The sequence below is a fragment of the Saccoglossus kowalevskii genome, chromosome 6 (assembly GCF_978046115.1).
Source record: "Saccoglossus kowalevskii chromosome 6, keSacKowa6.1, whole genome shotgun sequence".
In the NCBI taxonomy this organism is placed as follows: domain Eukaryota; kingdom Metazoa; phylum Hemichordata; class Enteropneusta; family Harrimaniidae; genus Saccoglossus; species Saccoglossus kowalevskii.
Window position 1 is genome coordinate 24,827,191 of NC_140646.1, and position 20,196 is coordinate 24,847,386.

Below are 20,196 nucleotides of genomic sequence, written 5' to 3' on the forward strand. Positions count from 1 at the left end.
GTTTTAAAGTGGGATATTGACCTGTTTGGTATGAAATATGATTAAATACTTAAATTGTCTCATATTTACAATTTTTATTGATTGGCAACATTTATAGTTAGATATACATGTATAAGAAAGAGTAACAATGTATTTATTTCTGAAAGCAATGCTGCTGTATTTATTACTTGTATTGATTGAAATGTGTCTGCTGATAGGGAAAAACAATAACTTGTTTGAATGCAAGTCTCAGGTGGTGAAAATAGGATACTCTTATGACAATTTATGACATAAAAAAGACCCATCCCCCATTCCACCCATTATGATAATGAAGGCTTCTTGCCCATCTAACATCAAATTAGGGGATGTTTGGGTTTTACTGCAGTGAATTTGAGCTCAGCTGTGTGGGAATTTCCATGTTTAATACGCTTGATCAGAATAACAAATCATTGATGCATGGGGTATCTATAAAATTTCACTCTACTGAGAAAAATCAACCTTTCCATTCAGGTATCTAAACCTCTTTTTGGATGATTATAGTTCACTTCCTGCTACAGGTTGTAATTCATGGGTAATCCATCTACTTCATGTGGTATAATCGCAATCCATTTAATCTATTTAATTATTACACTGCACATGTGGCTTCTGAACTACATTATGCGTCTCATTTAATCTTTTTGTTCCTTACTTGAATACTGAACGTGATTCAGCAGTATGAGGTCAATTACTACTAACAAAAGTATTGTAGGCTGATTTGATTAATATGTAATTCCCTGTTTCTCTTAATCAGATGACTACCATTCTGGGATTGTGACTGTTATGCCAACCTCCTGAGACATTCAAAATGAATTTGGAATATGGACGCTCTCAAAATAATGACCTCACCTTGGACTCGGTGGAAATTGAGGAAATATTCCAGGATCAAGAAAATGCTGCAGATCAAACTCACTGGTCGCTCAGTGAACTTAAGGAGAAGTTTAGAAAGATGGAAATGGAAGAATTATATAAAAAATATCGTGTTCAACAAAGACATTCTCTGTTAATAACTTTGATAGTAATTGGCCTGGCTATTGGACTTAGCATAATAACATTGATGCTGCTCCTTCACAAGGTATTGTTTTCATTATATCGTACTTCAACATTTCCACTTATTTTATCTGTGCAGATTGTGTCAACAGACATTCATAGCTGAAACTAATGTTTTATTTCCGTTTCGATAATATTGCTATTATTAAATTGAAATTTATTATGACTGTATTAAATGAAGGCTATCAACACTATGTTTCCACATTAATTTAATACTCCCATTCTACTAGTCTTTTCCCAACTTTTGTGTGTTGAGATTTTGTAGGAAATTAAATTCTTGAATTTAAAAAAATAATGTTGCAGTGAGTAAAATACATCTGCAAATATTTTCTGAACATAAAAATATTTATTATAATTGATCATATCTTAAATTGACTCAAAATAGATATGTTGGCGTAATGTGCTTGTGCGGGAATGTATTGTGATATTAGTCTTGTGTGGGGTTACTTAGCCCATGCAATTGCGTAAAACAATATCTTGGTGTGATTTGATCAGCTTTATGTGGTTATATTTAAAGCGAGAGGGTCGTCGTCTGCGCTCGCGTGGGAAATGAGTCCCAAGCGACGATAATAATACATGCTAAAAACGCAAAGGCTCATGGGCAGAAGCTTGTTTGTAAACAATATAGCGCTATGGCCATCTAACGCATGCGCAGGTGACGACTCTCTCGCTTTAAACAAAAAAAATGTGCAAAATCATAGCTATTATTGCTTTAAGATTGTCATATGCACACTAAAATTTAAACTGCATTGCAGCGTGCACTTTACCATAATTGATTTTGTTTGTGCACCAGTAAAAATAAAGAATGTGGGTGTTCTTGTTAAGCGGCTTAAATTTAATTAATGAAAAGGCCACAATTGCTCAGTGCGCAGGTGTTGCAGGTTCAAATTGTAAACAACCGTGGATTGAAACAGGAAATTAACACAGAAGTCATGTCCCAAATATGATGATGTAGAGACCCATTAGTTTGCTTTAAGGCTTGTGACTGAAGACTGTACTGTCATATTTTTTTATTACCGGTAATTAACGACTGGTCATATTTAGTTACAAACATTTGTTATTTTTGGTACAATTATTATCATAAAGTAATCTATACTGCAGTTGCCCTAAGATATTCATATATACAGCATGTCCAAGCAATAATGAGTTCTCTGTTACATAAAAATTAATTGGCACAAAGACTAAAGAAATAATTGCAGGGAGTCCAATTGTATTTTCTCTGCAAGATGATTAATAAACAACAGGCGACATAAGAAATTAACCAGCTCTAGATATTCTGCATAGATATCAAACTGTATCAGTATAACTCGTTTGAACAATCTTCTTTGCATGTTTTATTATGAAAGTAGAAAGGGCAAATGCATATCCAATCAAAATTTATCGTCACATTTGACATTACAAGTCAAAAAAAGTTTTTGCTCAAGTCTGTCTCAATTTTGTAGGAATATTAAAAATGATTTATGTAGCTATTACACAATGTAAATTATATTATATAAGAAGATTGGATTGCAATTAGATTTTCTGTTTCATAGTATGAAATTAGTATAAGTATAAAAATAACTCAGGTAGGTAATTATGGTTGTTTTACTTTACATAATTAATTAAAAGCTTGTCCAATTCTAATTTAATTTTTCAGCTGAGCAGTCTGCCAATAAAGGTAGTAATTTTATTATAATTAAGATTTTATTGCCTGTAGTGTTCATCAAAATATGCTTTCAAATATGAATTATTAATGAACATATAACAAAGCATTCAATAGACCCAACTTGTATCATAAAGATGAAGATACAGGTACGATCAGTTGAACTAATCAGTGAAACATGTGGATTGATTATCCTATTATCGATTATCTTGGTCATGATTTTTTAATATGGGAGATGATCACATATCCATGGTTGATCACCTTGGGGTGTTTGGACCCTATATAGCAATAATTTTTCTTTTCATTGCTCAAAGTGATTGGAGTGTTTTAAAACCCAGAATGATATAGTTTACAGTTGTTGATTGCAGAGTTAATTAGCTCATTTTGTGTTAGTTTAATATTCATAGATCTCATGGATTGGATAGTTTACTACTGTATTGTGATGCTTTGAAACATTGAAGATGTCAGATCACAAAGAAGCACACTGTCACAAGGACCATGTGCTTCAACAATTTAACAAGACTGCCCAATCCAAGCCTATTTTATCACATCTGAAGCACAGTGATGAAAGCCTATGATCACGACTGTTTGGATTGTGCATGCAGATGTACACGATTTATCTAGTTGACTGGCCAAGTGTCTGAACAGGCAGTTTTGGCAGCAGATAATGCCATGTGCTTTTATAGTCGTTGATCCTTGAGTTAGAATCTGAATTCATCACACCTACTTGGTTTCTTTGAAATGGTTTCCCCAAGGCCAAAGTTCCTGTGAGTGACCCAGTGCAGCTGGAACCAAGTTCCCATCCAGATGCAGTCTATTGTTCCACAAGTGAATTTGGCCAACTGTCTACTGATTGAGCCTCTAATGACATATTGCACAGTGTTTTTGCAGCCCTTGCCCAACAATGTTGCTCCCCCTTGAGATGAGGCCAAGTCAGTCAGTTTAAATTTACTCAAGTGATAATTAGATGAGATTGTCGCATTAAGACAGTAAGAGGGCAATAGCAGATTCTAATTAAAACCAATGGACCAAATATACATGTTTGTTGCCCTTCTATTCAGGTTGACAACCTTTGTAAAACAGGTTCTTCCCAAACATGAAATGAAACTGCATAAATAATTTGGCTTTTGATTGAATCATACGTGTATTATCTTTTAGTGTTGACCACGTCCCATCACTGTATTAGTGGGTGTGGTGCACGTCCAAATAACGTAGAACGTTCTGTGACATAGATCCATCCCCAGAAATATAAAAAAATTATGACTGCATGGGCAAATAAAAAATTAGATACCGGTAATTAATCCAAATGTTCGAGCTGTTGTATAAATCAGTTCAACTGTAAGTTTAGCCATCTTATATTCTATCAGTATTAAAAGTATTATTCAAGTTTCATAATTTCTATTGATAAAAATATCTATGCTCTTAAACCTCAACAGCTGTTTCAATACTTCATAATTTCACCTGTTGTGGTTGTACTTTTGAACTAATCTGTAAAAACGTATTTTACAAGATCAAGATCTACCCACAACACTGAAGTTAAAATATTGAAAAGATTTAGAGATGACTATAAGCTTCAATGACTTAACTATGTTTCAAGGATAGGGGGCTTAACAGTTTGAGTCAATTCAATTACAGTCCTCAATACACATACAGAAGATGCAGCTAAAAGCAGTGATTGCACATTCCATTTTTGAACAGTTGAATTACTATATGGTTATAAATAATAAATCATTCCTAGCTGCAACAGTGAGTATATTCACTTATGCCTCAGGTAGTACAGGATATTATTTGACAGTATTACTGTTACAAAAAATAATTTATTATACATCTGGCAGGTAAAACAATGTAATTTAGCCAACCGTGTTTAAATGTGTTTCGGACATCACATTTGGAAAATCATATGTCAGTCACATTTACCTACTAATTACATAAATTATCAGCTTTTTTGTTCTCTATTATATCAATACAAGAAAAAAAATGATTTTTAATATAAATAAAAAACCTTTTACCAGAATAATTTTTTATTGGGAAGAGTCCTTATATTACATGTAGTTTTGAATTAATCCACTCAATTAACACACAGTTTTAAATTCGGTACATGTCTGGTTTATTTTAATTTAAAATTTTTTTTTTTATTTTGATTCTTTGTAAAAATCAAAATTATTTTTTTTTCAACTGACACTCCTATGATTGACTATTTCAAGTTGGGTGAGAACTGAGAACTGTGAAATTGTTGTTAAAAATCAAATCAGTCTAAAATGACATTTACTGTGATGAGTGTATGAAATTGCAAAAAAAAAAAAATGCTCTAAAGCACAAGACTATAAACATGGTGGTCACACTCGAACAAAATGTGTAAGTAATTTCAGTTTCCTGTCCAACAGGAACTTTATAAGAACAGATTATGATTTAATGGTGTGTAATACTTATCTGAACTCTCGATAGGATTATAAAATACTTGATTGTGACATACATCATTGAGACCTATAGTTCGTAACCCTCTTGTGTATGCTATACTGTGAACACATGATTCTATAGAATATTTTATAACCCTCGATGATGCCCCTTATGAATAAATAAGGAGAATTTGTACAACCTGATTTCACTTTCTTTTCATCATGCACATGTTGCCTTGTACCATATGGCATTCTTTTTTTAAAGTTTAGGATTAAATCATACAACTCAAAAATGACAACCATGTTTAGTTCTCGTTCAAACGAAGTTCGAAACAGGGACTTATAATTCGGTCTCCTTCCGACCGGAGTCATATTTCAGAACCCTGTGGACCAAATGTGTTCATTCTTTGTATGTGCCTAGTACTTTATCTAGGACATATGCACATGCAGTGGTATACTGATTCAATCTAAAATGGCTGACAGGCAGTCATTTTGTTTTTTGAAAATGTGGTATCTTACATGTATGCATGCTTTGTCAGTTTTTATTAGCTCTGCTGTCGACTTTGTCGAGCGGAGCTTATCATATGAGTGATTGTTCGTCCGTCGTCGTCGTCCGTCGTCGTCCGTGTCAATGTTTTACTTTTTCGACTTCTTCTTGAAAACTACAAGCCTGAATGCTTTGATACTTGGTGTATATGTACCTTGGGTAGACCTCTCTTAGGTTTGTTCATTTCATGTTGATATCTTCAATTCTCTAATTTTGGTGAATATTTTTGTCATTTTTGGTAAAAAGTGATATTTTCGACTTCTTGTTAAAAACCGCAAGTGCAATTGCTTTGATATTACATATATAGGTACTACATGTGGACCTCTCTCAGATTTGTTCATTTTGTAATGATATCTTTAATTCTCTAATTTTGGTGAATATTTTTGTAATTTTTGGTAAAAAGTGATATTTTCGACTTCTTGTTAAAAACCAATTAATCAATTGCTTTGATATTACATATATAGATACTACATGTAGACCTTTCGCAGATTTGTTCATTTTGTGATGATATCTTTAATTCTCTAATTTTGGTAAATAGTTTTGTCATTTTTGGTAAAAAGTGATATTTTCGAATTCTTGTTAAAAACCGCAAGTCCGATTGCTTTGATATTAAATATATAGGTACTACATGTGGACCTCTCTCAGATTTGTTCATTTTGTGATGATGTTTTCAATTCTCTAATTTTAGTGAATATTTTTGTAATTTTTGGTAAAAAGTGATATTTTCGACTTCTTGTTAAAAACCAATAGTTCAATTGCTTTGATATTACATATTTAGATACTACATGTAGACCTTTCTCAGATTTGTTCATTTTGTGATAGTATCTTCAATTCTCTAATTTTGGTGAATATTTTTGTAATTTTTGGTAAAAAGTGATATTTTCGACTTCTTGTTAAAAACCAAAAGTTCAATTGCTTTGATATTACATATATAGATACTACATGTAGACCTTTCTTAGATTTGTTCATTTCGTGATGATATCTTCAATTCTCTAATTTTGGTGAATATTTTGGTCATTTTTGGTAGAAAGTGATATTTTCGACTTCTTGTTAAAAACTGTAAGTCAGATTGCTTTGATACTATACATATTGTTTATTTTCTAATGATGTCTTCAGTTCTTTAATTGAAATGTGCATTGCTAACAGCGGAGCTATCTCAGCCGATAGGCTGCTTGTTTTTTCATCATGCACATGTTGCCTTGTACCATATGGCATTCTTTTTTTAAAGTTTAGGATTAAATCATACAACTCAAAAATGACAACCATGTTTAGTTCTCGTTCAAACGAAGTTCGAAACAGGGACTTATAATTCGGTCTCCTTCCGACCGGAGTCATATTTCAGAACCCTGTGGACCAAATATGTTCATTCTTTGTATGTGCCTAGTACTTTATCTGGGACATATGCACATGCAGTGGTATACTGATTCAATCTAAAATGGCTGACAGGCAGTCATTTTGTTTTTGACTCCCGTGTGCGAAGCACAAAAGGGAGTCTTTGCAGTTACCCTGTCTGTATGTCTGTATGTCTGTATGTATGTACATTGTATGTATGTCACTTTTTTTGTTCCACCGTTATCTCAAGAACCACTAATCAAATTTTGGTGAAACTTGGTAAATAGATACTCTGGGATAATGCGCAGAGTTGATTAGGTTTTGGTAAAAATTTATGAATATTAATTACCTAATTTGCATGATAATTAGCTGATTTTTACATTGTAGCTGTTTCAAGACTGTTCCACTGATATCTGAAGAACCATTAATTGGATTTTGATGAAATTTGGCACATGGATGCTCTGAACTAGTGCGCAGATTTGATTAGTTTTGGGTAAAAATCTATGAATATTAATTACCTAATTTGCATGATAATTAACTGATTTTAAGCTGTTCTATGACTGTTCCACTGATTTTTGAAGAACCACTCATTGGATTTCAATGAAACTTGGCACATGGATGCTCTGAACTAATGCGCAGATTTGATTAGTTTTGGGTAAAAATCTGTTAATATTATTAATTACCTAATTTACATAATGATTAATCAATTTTCGGTTTTTCCAGTGATATCTCAAGTACTAATCATAACATTTCAATAAAACTTGGTACATAGGTGTCATATGACACTGCACAGACCTGATAGTTTTTAGGGTAATATCAGTACATATTAATTACCTAATTTGCATAATTAATTAATTTTCAGTTTTTGATATTTCGAGTAGTAATGATCACGTTTCAATGAAACTTGGTACATAGTTACTTGAGGACTGTGCAGAGACCTAATTAGTTTTTGGGTAAAATATTTGTGCATATTAATCACCTTATTAGCATAATTAGTTAATTTTCAGCTTTTCACCTGATATCTCAAGTACTAATCATCACATTTCAATGAGAATTGCGACATTTTTTCTAGGACTATGCAGAGACCTGATTAATTTTGGGATAAATAATGTGTGTCTATTAATTACCTAATTTGCATAATTAGTTAATTTTTTGCTGTTCTATGGCTGTTGCACTGATGTCTAAAAACCACTCATTGGATTTCATTGAAACTTTTAAAGAGTACCCATCACATTTCAATGAACCTCAGACTATGCACCATATTAGTTTTTGGTAAATATTTATGCTTCTTAATCACCTAATTAACATAAATAATTAATACTGATATCTCAAGTATTGATCATCACATTTGAATAAAACTTGGTACATAAATGCTCTAGGACAATAGACAGCCTGATTAATTTTGGGTTAAAATCTGTTCATATTAATTCTCTAATTAGCATAATAATTAATATTTTTTTGGTTCTAATCACATTTCAATGAAACTTGGTACATTGTGCAGACCTTTAGTTTTACACTTAAATCTGTTCATATTAGTTACCTTATTTGCATAATTAGTTTTCAGCTATTCCATCAATATCTCAAGTATAAGTAATTTTGAATTAATTTTTAATGTGTCTCCAAAACTCTCAGCACACGGGAGTTCTTTTTAAGCTTTCTTTGATTTGAAAATGTGGTATCTTATGCATGCTTTGTCAGTTTTTATTCAAATTGGTACATACATTATACATGTTAGGATACAGGTCTATGACTATTTGTTTCTGGAATCGGATCAAAGATGGCCGACTGGCATCCATTTTGTTTGTTTGAAAATGTGGTATCTTATTGCATGCTTTGTGGGGTTTTGTTCAAATTTGGTACATACATTGTACACTTTAGATTACAATTTTTTTACAATCAGATCAAAGATGGCTGACTGGTGGCTATCTTGCTTTTTGACCATACTACAATATCTCCAAGGCTTAAGGACCATTTTCATTCATATTTGGCTCATACATCATACATATAGGAATACATGTTCATGTCAGTTTGTTCCATAATCAGATCAAAAATGGCCGACTGGCATGCATCTTGTTTTTTTGCAAATGTGCTATCTTGGATAGGGTTTGTCGGTTTTCAAATTTGATACAAACATTATATATGTTGAGATACATGTCCATAATGATTTGTTTCCTGTTTTGAATCTCTGTACTTGAGCCTGGACAAATGAAATTCAACATGGATACAATAAATGCATAAATAGCATATCCTGTTTAATTTCTGACCATATATTTTAATCTTGGAAGAGTCATTTAATACATCGGATTTCTGTTGATACTAGACCAGCCAATTATTCATGCTAAATCATTAACTATGCTTTTGGATCATAATACTACATTTTTGGCATGAACAACATTTACCCTAATTCCAACGGGGACTATGTCATTAACAATGATTTGTTGTTTATTTATTTAGAAACACTTACTTAACTTGTTTCAGTTCAGTGCATGTTTTGACAAGTAGCTCACAACCGCACACACACCCCACCCTCCAAAAAGTTTTGTTTTGTTATTTTTAATTTGAAACTGTTGATACCAATCAAGAGATAGCAGCCATTTTTGAGGGACATTCCTGTAGGAGAGTTACAGCAGGAATTCAGATATAAGCTCGTACAAGGTCACTATGTCCATACACTCCCTTGGACTACAGCTACAAATGTGTACAAAAATTTAGATGTCAATAAGAATGTATTTACCAGATATTCTCTTAGTGCAACCATCAATCTTATTATCTACGTCACTGCATCAGCCTCATTCAATGTACACTGTAAATTGCCCAAATTTTGAGAGATTTTTTTTAAATTTCAGAAGTCAATGGAAATTTTGAAAATGTTTTCTGTCCTGCAACACAGCGACCTTTGCAAAATGTTTCTTTTTATAGGCAGATATATTGTCTCAGTGCAGTGACTTAGTTCTTGAATTCAAACAACCTCAAATTACCAAATCGTCCCTCAATTAACAAGGGACTTTGATCTGACAAATTTCCGGTAGTGAAAATGGATTACTAAATCACTCAAGAGAGTTGAGTGGAAAGTGAGCAGAATATAATTATCCAAATGACTTCTTCATCAGCCATGTATGACTAGAAGACAAAAGTGCTAATATTGATACATGAATAGGGAAAGTCACATTGACAGACTAAATTCAAAACAAATTCAAAAACAGCTGTTTTTACATTTGAATGGAAATTCCAACTTTACATATGGTTCTAGGTATTTATGCATAATGTGTTTTTCACAACAGTTATTTAAAACATTACGACGCTATGACCTTTGTTTGTCCTGTTTTTACGTTCGATTTCACGCATAATGCGTGATTCTCGCAGTGAACGGAAAATGGTCTATTGGATATGTGTGGTAAACCAATATGATGTTTTCATTGTGTAGTATAAGTCATCAAGAGGAACAGTACAGTGTACTTTCTCGCCAAATCTGTATTATTATTTGGGAAATTTTGTACAATTCCTGTTATATTATTCTTTAAGTACTGTAAAATACTATATTTTAGTTGGAATTAATTTTTGCTGAAAAGACTTTTTGGGTGTTTTGTATTGAATTTATTTTCACTGATTTTTGACAAGTTGAAAGTAAAATATAGGAAAGAAGGTATATTCGCTGGATTTTATATTCACTGAATCATCCCTTCAGCGAAAATAAATTCTACGCAAAAATATTTCACAGTACATTGAGATTAATACATCACATGTATTGATTGAGGAATAGACTGACTAGTATTTTTCTTGCAAAATTTTGTTTAGCATGTTGCTGTACTATGTTGGAATTCATGTTGGAACATTCTATAAGGTACATTGAGATTAATACAGTAAATGTAATATTATTTGAGGAACATGTCTTGAATATTGATTTTATGTAATTATTATAACTTGATTATCCTTGCCAACTTTGTGGTCAATATTATTCCAACCTAAATGTTTAAATTATATTATTGGAGAACTTTCATACTCACTTTTGTCATGCAAAAAAGATCATGCATTGTTAGTTTGTATTGATCCACCATTTGTTAGATTCTTAATGGGCAAGGTTGTAATAGCTATGTCCATAGGGTTGGGAGAATATTTTGAAAGTCTTTGTATTTTTTGAGGTCTGGACAGTCTTTGAGTTGTCTTTAAATTACAGCAAAAATAAAAAAGTCTTTGAAAAGTCTTTAAATTCTTCATAGTTATTACTTCATTTTAGAAAGGCCTGTTTTCTCCAGGGAACTACCATATCCTCAGAACTTTGATTAGCTTTGGTAATGATGTTGGTCTGAATTAAGGGTCAAAATGTTTGGGAAAAGGTCTGGAAAAGTCTTAGAAATCATTTGGCTCTTTCTGCTATGGAACCTGTATATGATAAGCATGGTTCAGATTTATTAAAGTGCAGTGGGGCAATTTATTTTAATTATTTACTATAATTATTATTCTTTTTAATTATATTTTGACGTTACAATTATTTTCCTGCCAAAATGGTTTTGTTTGTGAAAGCCACCGAGAAATAATAATTATAGTAAATAATTACAATAAATAATAATTATAGTAATTATATAAAAAAAAAAATTAAGCCAACCAGGATCTTATTTTAATCAGATTGATTTGGAGGCATATTTTCAAAATTCCATCTCTGGAAAAACATTGAGAATAAATATTTCTGGTTAATTGCAACAAATAATGGATCATATGCAAAGTCATGGAATATTCATGTGCAAAAGTAAACCTTATTGTGAAATTTGCAGTGATTTATTTTTAGTCTGCAATCTGTATTTAAGTCTCACTTTCCACACTCCATTGTTGACTCCCGTGTGCGAAGCACAAAAGGGAGTCTTTGCAGTTACCCTGTCTGTATGTCTGTATGTCTGTATGTATGTATGTATGTCACTTTTTTTGTTCCACCGTTATCTCAAGAACCACTAATCAAATTTTGATGAAACTTGGTACATAGATGCTCTGGGATAATGCGCAGAGTTGATTAGGTTTTGGTAAAAATCTATGAATATTAATTACCTAATTTGCATGATAATTAGCTGATTTTTAGCTGTCCCGAGACTGTTCCACTGATATCTGAAGAACCACTCATTGGATTTTGATGAAATTTGGCACATGGATGCTCTGAACTAGTGCGCAGATTTGATTAGTTTTGGGTAAAAATCTATGAATATTAATTACCTAATTTGCATGATAATTAGCTGATTTTAAGCTGTTCTATGACTTTTCCACTGATTTTTGAAGAACCACTCATTGGATTTCAATGAAACTTGGCACATGGATGCTCTGAAATAATGCACAGATTTGATTAGTTTTGGGTAAAAATCTGTGAATATTATTAATTACCTAATTTACATAATGATTAATCAATTTTCAGCTTTTCCACTGATATCTCAAGTACTAATCATAACATTTCAATAAAACTTGGTACATAGATGTCCTATGACACTGCACAGACCTGATGGTTTTTAGGGTAATATCAGTACATATTAATTACCTAATTTGCATAATTAATTAACTTTCAGCTTTTGATATTTCGAGTAGTAATGATCACGTTTCAATGAAACTTGGTACATAGTTACTTGAGGACTGTGCAGAGACCTAATTAGTTTTTTTGGTAAATATTTGTGCATATTAATCACCTTATTAGCATAATTAGTTAATTTTCAGCTTTTCACCTGATATCTCAAGTACTAATCATCACATTTCAATGAGACTTGCGACATAGATATTCTAGGACTATGCAGAGACCTGATTAATTTTGAGATAAAAAATTGTGCCTATTAATTACCTAATTTGCATAATTAGTTAATTTTTTGCTGTTCTATGGCTGTTGCACTGATGTCTAAAAACCACTCATTGGATTTCAATGAAACTTTTAAATAGTACCCATCACATTTCAATGAACCTAAGACTATGCACCATATTAGTTTTTGGTAAATATTTATGCTTCTTAATCACCTAATTAACATAATTAATTAATACTAATATCTCAAGTATTGATCATCACATTTGAATAAAACTTGGTACATAAATGCTCTAGGACAATAGACAGCCTGATTAATTTTGGGTTAAAATCTGTTCATATTAATTCTCTAATTAGCATAATAATTAATATTTTTTTGGTTCTAATCACATTCCAATGAAACTTGGTACATTGTGCAGACCTTATTAGTTTTACACCTAAATCTGTTCATATTAGTTACCTTATTTGCATAATTAGTTTTCAGCTATTCCATCAATATCTCAAGTATAAGTAATTTTGAATTAATTTTTAATGTGTCTCCAAAACTCTCAGCACACGGGAGTTCTTTCTAAGCTTTCTTTGATTTTCTTTAGTAATGGAAACATGTCAGCAATTAAACAATCATGTCTACTGATGCCAGACTTAGCCTTTTTACCACCATTCACAAAATAGTCCCGTTTATAGTCTGCATTTTCTTTCCGAAGTTTGGGACAAAAATGGCAACATTTTTTTAGTAAGAACTGAAAATTGTCTGAAATTATGTCTGTTGGCTCCAAAATTAGGGTTAGTTTCCAGAAATATAGAAGTATATAAGAAAAAAGAATAAATTTGAAATAGTTTGGGCGAGAAAGTCTGGTGGTGAAAAGGTTAAAAGAAAATATCTTGAGATCTTGAATATGAAACAAAATGATACATATGTTTTATATGACAACATTTATCACTGAAACTGGCTTTGTTATTTCAAACTCTTTTGACCAAAATAGCATCATCTGTTAACTTCCTGACAGTTGATTTAAAAGGTATTCATATCATCCATTCTCAGAAGGATTACCTGCGAAAATGTCATTATTCATTTTATTCTAGTGATTCTCTTGAAGCTTGTTAAAGTCGGTATTATGTTCAGGAGTTAATTTAATATTTTGCTTTCATTCATCTTTATTAGCAGTTTAGTACAATGACACATGTGCTTGCTATGTTAAATAATTTGAGACGCCAAAAAAAGATAAATTACTCGTTAAATTTTAAGATGGTTGTTTATTTATGCTATATATTTCTTTTTTCCATTTATAACTTAGCTTTGTAAATATACATATACCATATTTGCTATTAGAAGCGCAAACATAAAACCAAACATTTTGTTCATTGTATGCTGGATCATTAAAATATTACTTAATAGTTTGACTGTACATACATCGCTCTGTTATTTACATTAGTGCATGCACTACTAATAGAGCAAATATAATACCCGTTTTCTATTAAATTCCATGAGGCATAATATATTTTTAACTATGAATTTCAGTACTGTATTTGCTCTAATAGATCACGTCTCTACTAGAAGTACATAAATTACATGCACTTCAGACAGAGAATCGAGCTATGCATTTTTAAAGGAATTCAGGAATTTTTAGCATCATCTTCCTCGTTCATTGAAAATAAAATTTTGATATGTTGTGAGCTACTTATTGTATCGATTGTTAAAGGGGAACCGCTCAATCCCAAGGATTGCACCAAAGCATCATGGGACACTATTGTTTATGTTGTTTACAAAGTTAATCTATCTTTTGTTATCCATTGTAATTTTAATCCAGAAAGTAAGTTTGTTGTGAGATTAGGCTTAACTGGAAGTGTCCCTTTAATGTAATATAAGGCAATTGTTTTGTTGTTTTTATGATGTACATGTTTTATTTCAACTATAGTCACATTGTCTTGTGAGCTCTGCATGATTACCAACACTTTAAAAAAACTTCTAGCAAATAGATAATAAATTAAAATGAAAAGAAATATAAGAGAAATAAATAATTCCACACAAAAAATAAAGCTCTTGTTTTACTCAAATTGATGTGAACTCAAAAAACATTATCACTCTGTGATCATAACAGGTGTATATCATCACTTACTTATTTTAGTACGGATATTTATTGATTTACTCATTGTAGAAAATATTTATAGTTTTTCAGCTGAACGGTTTAGTCAATAATTCAATAATGGATGTATGTGTAAACTAGATTTTGAGTCCCCTTGTCACTGTGAGCTCTAAGACTTGTGGTTTCATTTTGCCACTTGTGAGACATCCATGTGACTGTAGAGGGCAGCATACCACTATTGGAAAGTAATAATTCATTGTAGTACTGGGGTAGTTGTAGCATAACTGAATCTTCTAATCTTTGTATTTTTTGTGTATAATATTAATCATTATAATAGTAAATCTGGTATCAAATAGTCTGGTCAATGTTTATTTGCTGTTTAAAAATGATTCATTTATATTATATGAAAAAAACAAACATATAAACATAAGATATGTTTGCTCTATTAGAACCACATCTTCACTTATATATAATGTATAAATCTCATTTTATCATTAACATGTTGTTTATTTTCTGTAAGCACTATAATTGAAGTTATCTGCAAGTTATGTTTATTTTAGTATAAAAACTTGCTTTTGTTTATTCTGTTCCAAAAATGTAAAATTTTTGATTTTTCACCTACAAGAATTAAAGTTTCATATGAAGTTAGTACTGGATATCAAAATCAGCACTTTTGTGAATTTTGAAAAATACTGTCTGAGACTATTTTTTGTCTTTGTTTTCAGTAATAATTACTCAAAGTATTGATTTCAAAGAAGCATGTGTAATAATTTCAGACAAATTGGTTTAGGCAATACTGACCTTTATTATTTTCAATTTTCTTAATTAATATCGTATTAATCTGATACCCTGCCCTGGGCGATGTTTTGAAGGACATATTTTTGAATGAGCACGTACTGGCTCCAAAACGCCCACCTGATGATACATGCCCATGGGCAGTGTTTTGGATGGGTAGATAAATACAGTAGATCAGAAAGCAGAAAGATCAATTTACATAATCAGCCTGCCACTCATGAGATATTGTGTTTTTGACAATAGAATTAATTAATGTTCTAGTAAATGTGAAGACTGATGTGGGGTATTCCAAAATATATGTTTACATTCGTTGAATCGTGTCATTAAATACATAGAGCATTATGAATACTGTGAAATACTTTATTTTTGCTTGGAATTAATTTTCGCTATTTTCGCTGAAGGAATGAATCAGTGAAAATAGATTCCAGCGAATATACTTTTTTTCCTTTCTTTTACATTCAACTCGCCAAAAATCAGTGAAAATAAAGTATTTTACAGTAGTTCAAGTTTTGAGAGGAGAATTAGTATATGTATGCATGGAAAAAAAAAAAGTGGAAATGGATGTGTTGAATAGATGTATTATATAATTGCAGAAAAGAACAAAAGATAAAGATAATACATTGATGCCAAGTCCATCCAAAACCTCTATATAGAGGCCACCTGCTTATAGTGACCACTTTCGGTAGTCCAACGGTATAATGTATGAACAACCTGTGTATAAAAACCACCTGTCTTATGTGACATCATCTTCAGTCCAAAATAATAGCATTCTGTTTACGAATAATTTTTAATTCCTTCCAGTCAATTTTTTTTATTTTCAACAGTACCATCTCATTATTTTTTGTACAAACATGGCGATTGGCAATTTGGCAATCCATGAAAAATTAATCCAACATCAATATAAAGAGACCTCCTGTCTATAAAAAGCATTTTAAAGTTCCTTGAGTGTTCACTATACCCAGATTTGACTTAGACAAATACAATGTTAAATATATCAAGCTATAACACCCAAACTTTAGACTCAATAATATGTGCACAACCATATTGAGCACTCATTTCATTTAGTCTTTAGTAAAAGTTGAGTTAATTTAGTTTTTAAGTAAGATTAATGACATTTTTTTTTCTCTCTTTTTCAGAGTTTTTACCGTGATCTGCCATCAATAGTTACAATCATAGTATCCAGTTTCATCTACGTTTGTCTTCTGATTTTCCTCTACTTTGATTTTGTCATCAAGAACTTCATGAAACCAATCTCCATTATCGTCTGGTTTTTGTTGGTTTCGACTGCTTACTTACTAATCGCTTTTAGAACTATCCACCTACCCACCGAATTTATTGGATTTATTGCCTTTATTCTCTTGGTGACTTATACTCTACTACCACTGTCTGTGAGAGATGCTTTTATTGTTGCCATAGTAACATGTCTGCCACATGTTATTGTAGTTGCTGTCCTGTCCATTGGTTCCTTGCAAGATAAAGTTTTACAGGTAGGTGGTAATTTAATATTAGGAAATTAGTTGATTAAATGCAAGAATATTGTAAACACTTATTTTTCATGACTGCTTTCATGATATGATATGATATGATATGATATGATATGATATGATATGATATGATATGATATGTTGAGGACATTTGTGGAGACTTTAGTCACTGAGACTTAAAATCCTGTCTTAAATGAATTGAAATGTTCTTTGTTGCAAAATGTTGTGGTTTTAAAATTTGTTTTTTGAAAAAAAAGCAGTTCACAGTGTTTTAAACACTCTGTCACAGTGTATGGTGTGAGTTCTGTGGGTGGCCCTCTCAATTGCAATAAGCAGGCCTTACACTGTTTTCACAAAACCATTAGGTATCAATTTTATTATGAGATTCAAACATAATGTCTGTTTAAATCAAGCTGTTACACATGTGAGCCATATTGAAGGGTTTAAATCTACCTATAACATGTATTTTTTCGGATCAGTGGCGACATGTGTCTCTATGCTGTAGTCTCTGGTGAATATGAATGCTATATTTCAAAAGTCTGAGAGATAATTTATATTATGAAGCCGATAATATTTACTTTTGAAATAGGTTCATTGAAATTAATTATGATGCAGCTGATTAGGCATACCGGTAATTAATATTATTATACATCTGTTACCTTAACACCATAAGTTACAGCATGGCGTAATTTTGCGGTGTTTTACGGGGTATTTTCATTCTACCATATTAGGAAATGCAAATTCAAAATATGGAATAATTACGCACGTAAGCGTCCTCTAATAATAAAAACAAACATGGCTGCCACCAGGGTTTGACCGAACTCCACACAAAGAAGTTCGCTGATTCTGTTCTAAACATTTTGGATTTCGGCATTCCCATGATGTATCCTTAGAAGGAAAAGATGTATAATAATAAGGTTATAACGAAGATACCTCAAAGTATGCACTCAGACAGTACACTGTTACATTGACCTTCGCTGCTTGTCTCAGTGCATAACTTTGATGTGTAATAATAAGGTTATTACGAGGATACAGCAAAGTATGCGCTCAGACAATACGCATCGCGCTTATACTCACACTGTACTGTCTTCGTGCATACTTTGCAGTATCCTCATAGTAACCTCATAATATATTAAGTTTATGGCATCATTTTCATTACTTTACTATTGTTTAAGTTAGATATAAGGTCTTCCAGCCAGTTGACCCCCAAAGTTATAAATAATGGTATCACCCACCAGGTGCTTTGATATTACCGGGGGTATGGTTAATACCTGTAGAATATTTAGTTTCTCACTTTTGTTTGATGTGATTAGAGATGCGCAAGAGCAGAAACATTCATTTTTTAATTTTGTGTAGCACATTTGAAGAGCACAAACCTATCATTGTTGTTTTTTGGACAAAGTGTCAACTCGAACCCACTCATTATAAGACATTTATTTCTCAATTCTTTCAACTTTTATATCTAAAGATGAGGCATATGTATGTCAGTTATGTTTTTGATTTGATTAGAGATGACTGGTTTGATTTCAATTGAACTTGGTATGATGACAAAACATACTGGGTTACATGTTTTTCAAGATCAAATTCAAGACGACACTGGTGGCCATTTTTTTTTTTCAAAATGTTTGTTTTTGTGGTATGCTATGACCAGCTACATGTATGTCAAAACTTTATACACAGAACACTATATCACAAGTTTCATATGTGTAAGCAACTAATTTTGTTTTTAAATCTGATTAAATATGGCTGACTGATGGCCATTTTAATAATAAAATTATTAAATCCTCATGTTTGAAAACAGGCAGTTTTCAGAGATAACTTCAAACAGGATATGATGACAATACATATTAGGTTGCAGGTGCATGTTTTTCCTTTTCAAAATGGTCAACTGGTGGCCATTTTTTTCACTGCTGTGTGTCACCTGCAATCACCCAAATTTTCTTTGGATTCACTCACAACCTGCATAAAATCTCCTGCATTAGTGGAAATATTTTTGTACATTTTGGAAGTAAACAGTATTTTTAGTGATACATGTACCACACAGAAATTAATTCAGTCTGTGAGAGGCTTGGGCATAATAGTAAAAATAAAACTGACATTAGATCCCAGCATATCTGTATAGATATAATTGGTGGATCCGTGATATATATATAGACATTTTCAAATATAGCACCAGTTCAAATCAGAAGAAGACTTCCTATAGCTACAAGCCAAAAGCTGCTGATCTAGGTGCATTACTCAAATTCTTTGCTTTGTTTTAGTTGAGAGAAATTTGTTAAAATATTTTTATTTGTATTATGCAATTTATATTAAAACAAATTTTAATTCCATGCAAATTATCATTTGTTTGTATTCATGGTTGTTTTTTCAAAAGTTGTGAAAAGTTGGCATTATGGGTAGCGTATATGGCTACATTGTACCCAAATGTTAATTAAGCAGCTTGCAATCAAGAGACTACGAGTATATTGTATAATACTGTACTGTAAAATGACTAATTAGTCCCCGTTCGGACGCAGTCCGAAAACGGGGACTTATGTTTTGACCTCCGTGTGTGCGTGCGTGTGTCTGTGTGTGGATCCGGACCTGTATCTTAGAAATGCATGGACTAATCACAATCAAACTTCACACATACATTATACATGATATCATACATATGCATGTCAATTTGTTGCATGATCTGATTCAAGATGGCCGAATGGCGGCCATTTTTGTGCTAACAATCATCAAAATCGAGCATTTTCTGGTTGTTTACAGATGGATTTTGCTCAAACTTGGTATATACATTAGACATTATGGGACCTTGATGCAAATAATTTTGTTTTTCAGATAACATTCAAAATGGCCGACTGGCGGCCATTTTGTATTAATCAATGTGGTTCTCATGCTATATCTCCAACTTGTTTTGATTGATTATGTTCAAATTTTAAATATTCATTATACATCATGTCATAGATATATTGGTTTGACGATCCTATTCAAAATGGCCGAATGGTTGTCATTTTTGTACTAAAAAATCATCAAATATCAAGCATTTCTGGCATTTATGGATGGATTTCGTTCAAACTTGGTACATACATTAGACATTAC

General features: G+C 31.9%; 1 protein-coding gene across 1 annotated transcript in view; it reads left to right on the plus strand.

The window, feature by feature from the left end:
• Positions 1–20,196, plus strand: part of LOC102803250 (adenylate cyclase type 2-like) — a 121,619-nt gene that overhangs the window by 62,395 nt on the left and 39,028 nt on the right. Inside the window, exons 2-3 of the mRNA XM_085500250.1 lie at positions 770–1,090; positions 16,762–17,112. Of these exons, the coding sequence (XP_085356376.1) occupies positions 824–1,090; positions 16,762–17,112 (618 nt within the window). The 5' untranslated portion in view covers positions 770–823. The remainder of the gene's footprint in view (positions 1–769; positions 1,091–16,761; positions 17,113–20,196) is intronic.